At 42.2% G+C, this 12535-nt stretch overlaps 2 protein-coding genes across 9 annotated transcripts in view; both read right to left on the reverse strand.

The window, feature by feature from the left end:
• Positions 1-122: 122 nt before the first annotated feature.
• Positions 123-8697, reverse strand: exd2 (exonuclease 3'-5' domain containing 2). 3 transcript variants are annotated; one of them, XM_040041409.1, is made up of 10 exons: positions 8560-8697; positions 7187-7238; positions 6641-7066; positions 5067-5323; positions 4816-4942; positions 4377-4684; positions 4117-4223; positions 3059-3194; positions 2454-2822; positions 123-1520 (listed from the first exon to the last, which is right to left on the reverse strand). In XM_040041409.1, exons 3-10 carry the CDS (start codon positions 7025-7027, stop codon positions 1304-1306), a joined length of 1908 nt encoding a protein of 635 aa, XP_039897343.1. In that variant the 5' UTR covers positions 7028-7066; positions 7187-7238; positions 8560-8697; the 3' UTR covers positions 123-1303. The 3 variants fall into 3 exon arrangements, with proteins under 3 accessions (XP_039897343.1, XP_039897341.1, XP_039897342.1); XM_040041407.1 differs by having other exon boundaries at positions 6626-7066; XM_040041408.1 differs by lacking the exon at positions 8560-8697 and adding an exon at positions 8350-8527 and having other exon boundaries at positions 6626-7066.
• Positions 8698-10383: 1686 nt separating this feature from the next.
• Positions 10384-12535, reverse strand: part of numb (NUMB endocytic adaptor protein) — a 43075-nt gene continuing 40923 nt past the window's right edge. For 4 of the 6 annotated variants that reach the window (XM_040041401.1, XM_040041404.1, XM_040041400.1 and 1 more), the window contains 2 exons: positions 12017-12148; positions 10384-11340 (listed from right to left, as the gene is read on the reverse strand). In XM_040041401.1, coding sequence (XP_039897335.1) covers positions 10586-11340; positions 12017-12148 — 887 coding nt within the window. In that variant the 3' untranslated portion in view covers positions 10384-10585. The remainder of the gene's footprint in view (positions 11341-12016; positions 12149-12535) is intronic. The other 2 variants (XM_040041405.1, XM_040041406.1) reach the window with 1 other exon arrangement.

The raw sequence follows: 12535 nt of genomic DNA on the forward strand, positions 1-12535 counted from the left end.
AATCAAGAGGCCTTAATTCAGCAAAACTAGATTGTAGAAAAAGAAAATCCACTTAAAGACTCCTTTGACCTGAAAGTCACGAGTGATTCATATATGAAATGTTAAGAAAACCACTTTTGTACTCATTTTTACAGACTATTTATTAAACTGTGATTTTGTAAGAAATAAACAAATGAATGTGGCTGTGTCTTGTTTCGGGGGGTGGGGAGTGGATGGAGGGTATAGGTGTGTTCAATAACTCATAAGATTAATAAACATCACTTATTTACTGTATCATTCACAGGAAAACATGAATAAATATAATGCAGCTGTTTCCATAAGGTAAATTTCTTATACTCTAAAGCTTTGCAGAGGGTTAAATCTTGTAATTTATCTTCACGTCCAAGTTGGCAGCTTTTCTTTACTGTGCAGTTTGGAATCTGTGAAACGACGTCGCTGTTAAACTGAAACGAGCTCATGTCCCGACACAGTCTCCGGTTAGGTTTAGGGGTTAAGAGGCACGTTCACACGCGCCATGGAGAGGTCCCAGCCGTCCGGAGAATCGGCACCACGACATAAGCAGGAGTTTAAATAAATGACCAAGTGAAAAACGCCAACTGTACTTACATTTTGTCTCCCCTGCTGCGATGTGTACAAAACCACAGACGCAATACATTCAGGCCTAACTCATCTTTGAAAAAAGGAAATGGAGCAAAGATGGATTTTATCTTCATGGCATTCCCAGGGAAATTCAGTTATCATCTATTGACCTAAACCAGACAACAGAATGAAAACTTAAACTGGACGGAGAGCCAAATAATTTAAGGTCCTATAAAAACAACCATCTCTCTGCAAAGCAAATCATTCATAATAAGCTGCTGACCCACAGGGGGTGGAGCTGGAGGTCAAGAATAAAGTAGCAGGCAGCAGCCTTTTCTAAAAATCTGTTCAAGATTTATGATTGTTTGGTTTTTTGTTTTGTTAAATAAAAAAAGTCCACATGCGAACAACGTGTCCACGACATTGTAAGGTTAGGGTTTACCTAGATTTCTCTCTACAGGTAGGGTCAGTTACTCTTACTGGCATTTGGCATCAATGTTCTTTGCCCAGTGGGGTCCTGACAGCAGCCACATACTATAACATTTCCATCCCTGCTGCTCAATTAGTGCGTTCACGTGCTCGCTTAAAAAAAAAAAAAAAAAAAAAAAGCAAAAGCAGGTTGGAGAAACTGATGGAGTGGCTGTTGAGTTTCAAAGTAAAAGAGTAAAATCCAGGTTTCCTATCCAGGTGCGAGGCTAGTCGTGCCCTTCTTGGAGATGGAAAGTCAGTTGAGTTTAATGGGCAGGTCCTCTCCGTATTTGCGAAGTAACTTTCTGTGGTTGTGATCGATGGACCACAGAGGAGGGAGGTGGCGAGGCTGCATGGTGGTGAGGAAATGCTGCCTCCAGCGACGCTCCAGGACCATCAGTCCCCGCAGGCCTTGCTCAGCGTGCGCTTGCACCACCTTCAGACCGTGAGGCACGTACGCCTCGTTTAAAATCCTTCAGAGGAGAGAAGAGCGGTCAGAGTGAGCGCAGACTAGCAAAAACGATCATGATATACTACATGCAGCTGTTTAAACGTACAGTGATGATTAGGACTCAACCAATAATTTGGTTCACTGAGTGGGCTGTTAAATTATGAATGCTTCTTAGCATATTTGAACTGGGGACTAAGTAAAGTTAAATGTGACTGTACACTTATGTTTCACTGTGCCTGTGATGGGCAAGTACACATCTTTGCACAAGTGGTTCACAAGAAGTATAAATAAATTCCTTACTCGTCTTACATCTGTGCATTTCTCTCGTTATCTGACCACTTAAAAATCTCTGGGCTTGTTGTCCTGTTGCATGACACTGTTTCAGCCTAGCTTTAGTTATTGGACAGATGGCCTCACATCTGACGTTATTTGGTATACAGAGAAGTTCATGGTTGACTCAGCGACTGTAAAATCCTCAGGTGTTGGGTCTGCAAAACAAGCCCAAATCATCACCCCTCCACGACTGCACTTCATAGTTTGTACAAGGTATTTGTGTTGATATTGTCCATCGATTATGGACAAACATCTCCCACTTTAGTCTCATCTATTCAAAGCACACTCTTTTGTCTTGTAGTTTTTTTCAGATGCAACTTTGCAAACCCAAACCATGCGGCCACGTTTTTGTTAGCGAGAAGAGATTTGCTCCTGACTGTCCTTCCAAACAAGCCATACTTGTTCTTTTTTAATTGTCCTGTCACAGCTTTAACATTCAACATGCCAACTCAGGCCTGTAGAGTCTGAGATGTAGCTCATGGGTTTTTTGCAGTCACTGCTTGGTTACATCAGCAGTGCTCAGCTTTACTTAAAACCTAAACGCTAAAGTATTAAAATAATTTAAGGTATCATTAAGACACAACCATAACTGACGTGTGATCACGTATCAGTTTAAACTCACTTAGTCTCCAAATTGGCTGCTTGCTGCAGCGCTTCCTCCGTCGCCCCCTCTTCGTCATTCAAATTCAAGAAACTCTTGATTAAAGCCTGCAGCTCCTCTCGCCGTTGTTCGGGGAGTCCTTCCCCGGCAGTGAGCAGAGCCCGAGCCGCCGAGCGTACTTTCCGTCGATCAGAGTCCTCAAAGATCCGAACTCCCTCCTCGCAGCCCTGAGGGGCAGAAAACTCTTCAGCCAGCTGCTGTTTCAGGAAGCTGTCGTGTACATTGGAGGCAGCGTGGCAGCTGGTGCACAGCAGCAGGATGTCATGGGAGTTGTGGTCCTTCATCTCTGTGGGAAAATGCCGTCTGTACTCATGCGGCACAATATTTTTCCTTAAGGATCAAACAAAGATGCATGTTAATCACGTCTGCAGTGATTTGGTGGCACCACAAAATAAGACATTTATACTTAAACAACACAAATGATCTTCTGAAGTTCAGAACAAACTGCCATTTGTCAAGAAAATTTGTTTGTTTTATTGGTTCTGTGCTTGAGATCAGACAAGCAGAACAAGTTCTAAGTAAACCTTCAATATAAATCAACTGCAAAGCGAATAAGTGTGTCAAACCTGATGTAAGAATCTGCTTTTCCACAGACCACACAGAGATTCTCCTTGGCAGTCAGGTAGTAATCCTGCTGCGAGTCAGGACGTCCCGACGGCTCAAACAGCAGCCTCACAATAAAAGGCTCTTCACTCTCGAGCACTGCATCACAAACAGAACAGCATCGGGTTTTCAGGCTATTCTTTGAACCTCACAGGGATGCAAATGCATGACAGTATTTACAGAGTTTGAGAAGAAAAAGCAACCCAAAAAACAAAAACCACCCACATTGTATAGTTCACACTATTAATACTAATACACTTTTTTAAAATGCACAAATATATACACTTTATACTGGTGGCCACTAGTGCTACTCCAGAGCCTTCCAGTAAACACACGTCGTTGACTTCCTCTTTGAGTTATCACTTTCAAAGAAAAAACAAACAAAAGACCCTTGACCTATGCCCTGGATTGCACGTTTGAAATCAAAGCAGGCTTCATGTTGCTGTGAAGTAATGACTAAGAGCATGCTTTTTGTAAGGAAGGATGCTCCTGACCATTGCCTTCTCATAGCAAGTCCTTTAGTATATACAAAAAACAAAATCACAAATACTGTATATTCATTTAAGAGTTTTTCATAGTCAAATCCTATTTGAAATGCTGCCGACAAGCGTGACACTGTGCACCAGGTATAACGAGAACTTACTGGGTAAATCTAAACACCTCAGAAACCCTAGGATGTGGTCTACAGCAACCTGATTAATATTTAAGCATCTAATTGCAAACATTCATACTTAGAATAAGCATCAGAACCAATAAATAACCAACTAAATGTAAAGCAACAATAATTTAAAAAAATGAAATTAGAAAGACAGGAAAGTAAAACAGGATATTCTAAGGAGCTGTTGCAGGTGCAGCAACGCACGTCAAGTCTGGCTGTTTAAAGAGAGTCACTGAGAGCCAAGAAAATAAAGAGAGATCTGTGCAGCGGCTGCAAGGAGTGAGACTCGACATGAAAGGGAAAAACATTTAGGTTGTACTTAGGACAGCTGAAAGGCAATAAAGAGGGTTTTATCCAGCATACCTCCTATTCCTTTATCAAGGTACCATTTGGCTTTTTTCTTGTCACAGGTACACAGGGGTTGGCCATCTGGTGCATGGAGGAAACAGTTATCATAGAGGGGAGATTTCCTGGAACAGGCAGAGAGAGACAGTATAAAGCAGTTTACATTCATATTTTCCTGTGCAAACGATGTCCCAAACTCACTGTACAGTAAGAGCGGAAAACAAACAACTGCTCATCCTCATCTAAGAATGAGCTTCTTTGTCATTAATAACACTCACCTGGCGGAATACCCGGCACCCAGCGATTTCCTCTTGTGATTCTTTCGAGGGTCTGAGATTTGCTGATCTCCAGACTCTGGGTTTTCATAGCCTAACGACCTGGTCCTCCTCTTCCTGTCTCCATCACCTGCCCTGTCATCTCTATCTCCTTGGCCCTTGAACGGCACATCGACCAGACCCTGGCAGCGGGAGGCCAGCTCAGAGTAAGAGCTCCCACTGGAAGAGGCGGGACTGGCTTCAGACTGAAGGCCAAGGAGATGGAGGAAGAGAGCAATGGAAACCTGGGCATCTCTAGCAGCATAAGTCATCTGGAGCGAGCGAAGGGGTAAAGAGAATTATTTTGACAATACATGTTTTTGTTCGATTAGTTTGGCATGGCAGAAGAAACCAGCGTCTTGTCTGTACAAGTATAGTATTTGCAATACAGTAAGATCCCCACCTGCTCCTTTGTCAACTGATCTGCTTCCCAATCACTGCAACGCACCTCTGGAGATTTGTCTAGAGAGATTTTCAACACATCTGCTGCCAGTGACTTCAAACTGAGGCCGTTACTTACTGAAGTTTGCCTAAAAGGGAGAAAGAAGAAAAAAAAAAAAAAAAAAAAAAAAAAAAAAAGGAAAAGGAAAAAGTGTGTATTTGCAATTGACACAAATAGTTTCAATTATAAGCAAGAGCAGAATTATTTTTTACTTTTGTCGCAAGGCAAGGTGACGCAGGTCAACCGTACACGTCAGCGACAAGCCGTAGTCACGTGTCAGTCGCTTGCCATCTTCATAGCAACCAACTCCCACTTTAAGAATGTGTGGGTTTCTGAGAACTTCCATTAATGTGTGCGGGAAAGGCTGCTGACTGCTGCGAAACGGCAACAGCCTCACCAGGATGCACAGACCCGAGTACGAGGCCATCTGTAGCAAGGAGACCACAGCGGCTTTGCCTTTAGCAGACACCTGTATCCAAACAACAGCAGCTGGGTCAGAAAACACAGAGACAGTTGTGTGAGGTGATGATAATGGATGATGCTTAAAAGGGAAGAAATCCACCACAATTGTGTAATGTCATTAATGTTTTGTAAAGCTCAAGGTGTTTGGTTGTTGGCAAGAACAAAGGAGGGGGTTTATGCATCTACACCAATGACAGCTGGTGCAAAAACACAAAGACTGTACACAGCCATTGTCCCCCGGATTTGGAATATTTGACTGAAGTGCAGACCCATCTACATGCCTCGCGAGTTTACTGTTGTCATGGTAACGGCCGTGTATGTACCACCCGATGCTAATGCTAACTCGGCCATGGAGGAGCAATCAGCAGAATTCCCATCCAAATGCAGTGCACATTATAGCTGGGGACTTCAACCATGCTGATTTAAAGTCAGTATTCCCCAGATTTGAACAGCATATTAAATGTGCAATGAGGGGAGAAAAAACAAAAAAAACAACACGCTGGATAAAGCCCACAGCAACATCCTAAAAGGCTTGTGCACATAGACACAGACCTCCAATGGAGCTCTAACATCTCTGCGGTTTTAAAGAAGGCCCAACAGCGTCTCCACTTTCTGAGAATCCTCAGAAAAATGGACCTGAAGGAGTCTTCTACCGCTGCTCCATTGAAAGTGTACTGACATATTGCATCGGTGTGTGGTTCTCCAGCTGCACCACAGCACATAGAAAGGCACTCCAGAGGGTCATCAATATGGCCCAAAAAAAAAAAAAAAAAAAAAAAAAAAAAAAAAAATTAAGTGGACATCCTCTTCCCTCCCTGAAGGACCTGTACAGCACTCGCTGTCTTAAGAGGGGACGCAGCATCCTACGGGACGGTACACACCCAGGACACCGGGTGTTTAAGCTGCTGCCGTCTGGCAGGAGGTTCAGGCTGCTGAGGACCCGAACAAATAGACTCATGTCTAATGTGCAATAATAACAGTGTGCAATACTAATACACTTCTTTTTTATTACTAAGTTAATATACTGTGTTGTGTTGCGTTGTGATGTGTCGTATCGTGTTATATGTAGTGCCAACGTAGGGCAGTTTTCCAATGTCATTGTATTATGTATGACTGTGCAATGACAAAGAGTTATCTTATCTTGTTGTCAGCTTTTAGGGAAAAAGTAGGAATTCCTCACAACCTGAACCCTGAACCCCATGGCCAATTATTCTTCTACATTTAGGTGGATTTTTCTCCTTTTTAAAAAAAATAAATAAATAAATAAATAAATAAAAAAATGGAAAAACATGCAAAAGGTATTTCTTACGGCGGAGGTCTTTACCCATTCACAGTCAAATCCCAGCACAGGGAAGACTGACAGTTCTTTTTGCATTATTGGCCACAACTGCTGCCACTCTTCTTCAGAGGTCACAATCACTGGTTTGATTCCCAGCAGGTGATCAGAAGACAGGATCCGGGCAGGAAGTGTGGTCTGGCACTGTACAGTCTGAAATTCATCCTTCACAACATGTGGCGGCTGTATGCATGTACACTCCACAGCTGTGACCTCTGTGGACTTTTCCTCAAGATTGTGCAAGGACTCTGCGACCTTCTGGATGGAAGGTAACCTTTTCCTTTTTGTTCGATACACCCGCCATATGAGCAGCCCTCCCAAGGTTGCCCCTAGTACTGCCGTTACGACAGCGGTTAAAGGTCCTCGATGAGACATGCTGACTTGTAATGATCCTAATCAGTCTGAAGTTCAAACCTAGAGCCAAAAACACAGTAGACGATCTGCAAGTTTTATTCAGCTTGTCTGTTAAAATAAATTGAAAACAAACAAACAAAAAAAAAAACAACACCACCAAAAACAAAGGAGATGACCTACCTTTCCTGCATCAGTGAACCCAGCTGTTGCAATTTAGACAGACAACGCGCATCTTTGGAACAAAACCAGCAAAGACAGGTTATTTTATAAATACCCTTCATAAACAGATCTATGTCTAGGTTTTTACCGTCTTAAAGCAGACAGATAATCCTCACACCATCAATCTCTGCCCATCAACATGCAAAATCCAGAAAATCAATGGCCAAGTTAATCATGTTTGGTTATTTTTTTATTCCAAGAGGCCAGACTTTGTAGTAAATTTTAAGCACTCTTGAGCCATATGTTGTCCAATCTTTAAGGTAATACAAAGTTTTAATTTAGACATTAGCTGCAATTTACTCATTTTCAAAAGATTTTGATCTACCATTCAATGCCATCTAAAAAGGATCTTTTTGGCAACGGCTTCATTTTTCAATATGACAATCATCTGAAACACACTGACAGTGCAATAAAAACATACGTGGTTAGAAAAAAAAACCCCAAAACAATTGAAAACTAGTAGTCATGTTTTGTCCTTAACATTGAAGCAGTGTGGGATTATCTTGACAGACTTGAACACCACGCAGCCAAAATCCAAATAAGAGCTTTGAATGTCCTTCAAGAACAAAACTATGTCTGAAGAATATTTACAGAAATGACAACAAAGCCTGACTAAGAGAGTTCCGAATTTACTTAAGAATAAAGGTGGTCAGACCAGATGCCGTCTTCCAAGCAATACATGTTACAGTAAACATTTGCTCCCATTTTCCTACAAAATAAAAAGAAATGAAGCGTGACTCATGTATAGTTAGTAGCTGCAGCGCTTGATGGTAATCCTGCCATTATATATTTGCACGTGTCCTTTCGGGTCCTAAAACAGGATTAGGATTATTGGGGAAATTGGGGGACAAAACAAGGGCGAATTTAGCGTAACATCGGTCAATTTAGCTGACACTGGTTTGTAAGGATAGGCTAGAGTTATAAGATCACTGCACAGCAAAAAACAGCTATTGTTAGTTGTTACAAAGAGCAAACACCTCTCGATCAGGTGAGCAGCCAGCTGTTACTATACCGTTTGTTAACACAACTTTTGCTAGCTTCCCTCTGCGACGTAGCTTTAGCAGAAATAAACATCGACAAATTCAGTTCTTCAAATGTCTATCACTTTTAAATGCAAGGCGTACCGCGAATTACGTTCTGCCTCTAATCCCGTTTACTGTCCTCCAGTTTAGTCAAAGCAAAGTTTAATCAACGTTAGCTTGGTTAGCTGCTGGAGCTAACCGGTTAGCTTGTGAGCTCTTCAGCCCCAATACGTTCTTAAATGCAACCTGGACGCTAATTTTTAAGCGCAAAGTAGCACACGTACATATCATCCCACGTATTCTGCAGCTTACCTTTGCACTTTCAAACAACACAACGCCACTTTATCTCACATGTACACTTGTTTGCTGTGCTCGTCCATCTCTTCCAGAGTGCATTTATATGAAGCTGCAGCGCCACCTGTTGGGGGGATGGACCAATAACAACAGACCACTGAAGCCCATAGAATTTTAGCTCTCTGGCAGTGCTGATTGGGTGCGAGCACTTGTAAGGTGATTGCCAACAGCTTTCACACATTTCTGTAATTAATATTTAATATTACATTGGTACAGTGGCAACTAATTGCTAAAAGAGTATGTTTTGTTTTTTTTGGTTTTTTTTGACAACTACCCATTAAATCAAAGACATGATTTTTAATCATACAAAAAAAAATGACAAATTATCAATTTTACAACCTGAAACCAATTAATATTCTTCTTTTTCTTTTTAAATAAATCTATGAATATAATTTCACTTAATTATTTAAGAAGTTCATAATTAGTCATTCGTGTTAAGAGATTTCTCACATAGTGTATATTACTTATAATCAAGAACACACACCACTTTTTCCTCTACCACCATAAATTTATTCAATCTTTTAGCTTCAGTATTTTTCCAAAGAAGTGGAACGAAGTAATGAAATAATTACAAAATGGAAAAATAGATCAGAGAATAGATCATATTCACAGGTTTGATTTAAAAAAATAAAACATGACAGAGAGAAGAAAAAAAAAATCAGACAGTGAGAGAAACCATTAATATCTCCCTGCATTTTTCTGCTGCCCGTCAGAACAACAGCCGTCTAACGGAGGTCAGGGTAAGTCAGCATGCAGCTTCTCAGATCCTACAGTACCACAACTGACAAACCGTCGGCGATTGAGGTCACCTGGGAGGTGATGTCGAATCATCTACTTTAGTGCTTGTGCATAAAAAAACTTTTTTTAAAAAGAAAAAAAAAAGAACTAAAATTACCAACTTAAAACTTAAAAAAAATAAAGAGGTGGATTAAAAACAAGATGACACATCCTACAGTGTTAAATAAAAACAAATAAGATAGTTACCACACAAAATGAAAATAAAAATAATGACAATAAAGACAGAAGAAGAAGTTAAACTGTCAAAAACTGAGCACAGGTAAGAGAGGCAACCAGTCGGGCACCACCACCATCGCTAGGTCCACATTGGATGTAAAGCATCTCACTGTAAATAGGGTATCATTGCAGCAACAATCAATCACGGGATGCAACAGATGGCAATAAAGAGACTTGTCTTCAAAAATAAAACAAATAAACACAAAAGTAAAGCAGCTGTCCCTTCACAAAATCTCTTTACATCACATTAAAAATTAGCACTGCCGTGAGCTTTGTGTACAGTATAGATTCTTTATAGATATATTTTTTTTGTATAATATATACGATCATTTCTTGTATACACAAACATAAACTCGATTCATTGTAGCTAGCCTGTGCCTTTGGCAAGATTACTTACAACTCTTCTGTTAGATTCCAAAGCTATTTAAAATATACTTAATGCATAAAAATAAAGATTTTGGCATCGTCTCGCTCTATTCTTAAGATTCTGGAAGCTGAGTTCTCTCAGTACTGCTGCATTCCTCTGTCATGCCAACAGGGGGCGCTAGGAACTGGACTTTGTGAAAGGGAGCTGCCACACCTGGGGTAGTGAAGGAAGCTGCCACACCTGGGGAAGGTGGAGGAGCTGCGGGGAGTGGCTCGGCACAGATATTCCACAGAGTTATGACGACCTTGCGCTCCACAGCAGAAACAAAATAATACAGACAATGCCAATGAAATGCCTCAGGGAGGGGGAGAAGGGGGATACACCCTGTTTTTCATTTTTGTTTTTTTGCATTCTTCTCTCAATGTCACGCAGGGTTCTGCTCCCTTCTGATTTGCCCGCTGTTCTCTACAGGCTTCACCCCCACCCCCACTGAGATTTTCCACTAAAACAGAGCGAGAGAGGCAGAACAACATTCTGAGCTCTAGTCAATTCAACCAATCCAAGTCCTTAACGTCCAGTTCTTTCTAACTTCAATCTTAGTGTTCAGAGCTGGATCTCAAAGGTTTTTTGTAGCTCAGTAGAGAAGGGATTTGTGGGGGAGGGTGTGGTGCGTTGGCGTGAGCGGCCCTCCAGGGCTGCCCACTGGGCCTCAAAGGCATCTTCCTGCTGCGGGGGAGGCTGTGTGGATGGGGAGGATGGAGCGATTCGAGATGGAGCAGCCCAGCTGTCCGCCCCGTTAAAGGTCACACTGTCACTGGATGGCTGCTGGGGAGCGGGGATTGCCGTGGTGGACTGCGGAGGCTTGATGAATGGGCTGATGTTACTGACAGGCTGAGCGTCATGCTGGGGTGTCGTGGAGACCGGGCCGGGAAACGGCTGGGGTTGTGTGGCTGAGCCAAACACATTAGCCACCATCTGTGAAGGAGTGATGCCAAACACAGGAACGCTGGGCTGAGGGAACGGCAGCCCATTAGCCATCGGGTGGGAGGCTGGAGCCTGAGCGTGGAAGGCAGGCTGGCGAGGGGGCAACATGGGCACAGGAGGGGGTATAGAGGGCAAAAAAGCCACTGGGGGACCAGAAGGTACAGAAGCCACGGGCATCGGCACAGGGGCAACGAACGGCTGGGGAGGAGGCGAGGCAGTTGCCAGGATTGGATTGGGCTGCGGGGCTCGGACAGATTTGGAAACTTCTTCTAACCACCGGTCTGCTTCTGAAGGTGTGCGTTTGTGGGAGGAAATAGCTGGAGAAGACGTGGGGGGCACTACGATCACTGGAGTAGGAGCTGACCAGTCACCTCCTGTCAGCAGAAAGTACAAGAATGAGTCTCGACCCAACATTTAACCAGAAAAAACACGAGACACTGCAACAGTGAGACAGAAGCAAAGGCAGGCAAAAAGAGTATCAGGCAAAATAAAAGTTGATCGTGCTACTGATATCTGTGAGCAAGAATGAAGAAGAACCTTTTAAAGACCTGAAAGAAAAACACTTTTTCCAAGTTTAATCCTTGAGTTAAATGATCCATGAATGCATTCATTCTTAGTCTGATTTTTAAAATCTTTATTTATCACAATCCCACCCTGTTCTCTTGCTCTAAAGTGCTACAAAAGATTTGGATACCTCACCTGTATCTGCTTTAAATAACCGGGGGCTGCTAACTTACCCCACATCTGACCTTTAGTTACTGGGTTGTACTATTTAGGAGAGCAGTTCTATAGCAAGACAAGATGTTTTAGGGACTACTCTAATAAAAATCACTTCTTCCTTAGAGAAGACAGATCCTACTATGTGCTAATCTGTAGTAATCCACACCACCTTTTAAGCAAGCCATACAAATTTGAATGGTTTGATCAAATCTTGTCTTCTTCCCACATATTCAGTTTAACTAGCAAAAACTGCTCATCACATTAGACTGATCTTATAAGAATTATATTGAATTTTAACTCTCAATCCAAACCCTCTGATGAGCTGCTTACCTGTCTGTGCAGAGGCCGTTGCACCTGCAGGGCTTTTAGCCCATGGGTTAGTTTCTCGAGCGGGCAGAGCAGGGGGGAGAACTGAGGGGTTAGCAGTAGTGGCAGCAGGGAAGGCAGGAGTTGTGCCATTCACTAAAGCAAATAAGAGACAGAAGCTAGTACAAGCAAGCCTGTGCAATGGATGATGTCCATTGGACATGCACAATGTTACTCTGCATTTAATTAGCAGTCTAATGAGGCATAAACTGCACGCAAAATAAATGTTATTCACTAAGTTATGAGAAAATATGAGCAGCCACACATTCTCCAACTGCAAATTTAAACTGCAAGCAACACATTCATCAAGTTATTGGAAGCTGGCTGAACTTCTACAGAGCAGAATTACAGGGAAATTCAGCCAAACTGTGAGAAATAAACAACACTGATCATAAAAGTGAATAACCAGGGTTTTAGTGTGTGCTTCTATATTTCCCCGAGTTGGCAAATGCAAAATCACCAGCTGATTGAGCTAAACCATAA

The sequence above is a fragment of the Simochromis diagramma genome, unplaced genomic scaffold (genome assembly GCF_900408965.1).
Source record: "Simochromis diagramma unplaced genomic scaffold, fSimDia1.1 OVJJ01000304.1, whole genome shotgun sequence".
Lineage (NCBI taxonomy): Eukaryota > Metazoa > Chordata > Actinopteri > Cichliformes > Cichlidae > Simochromis > Simochromis diagramma.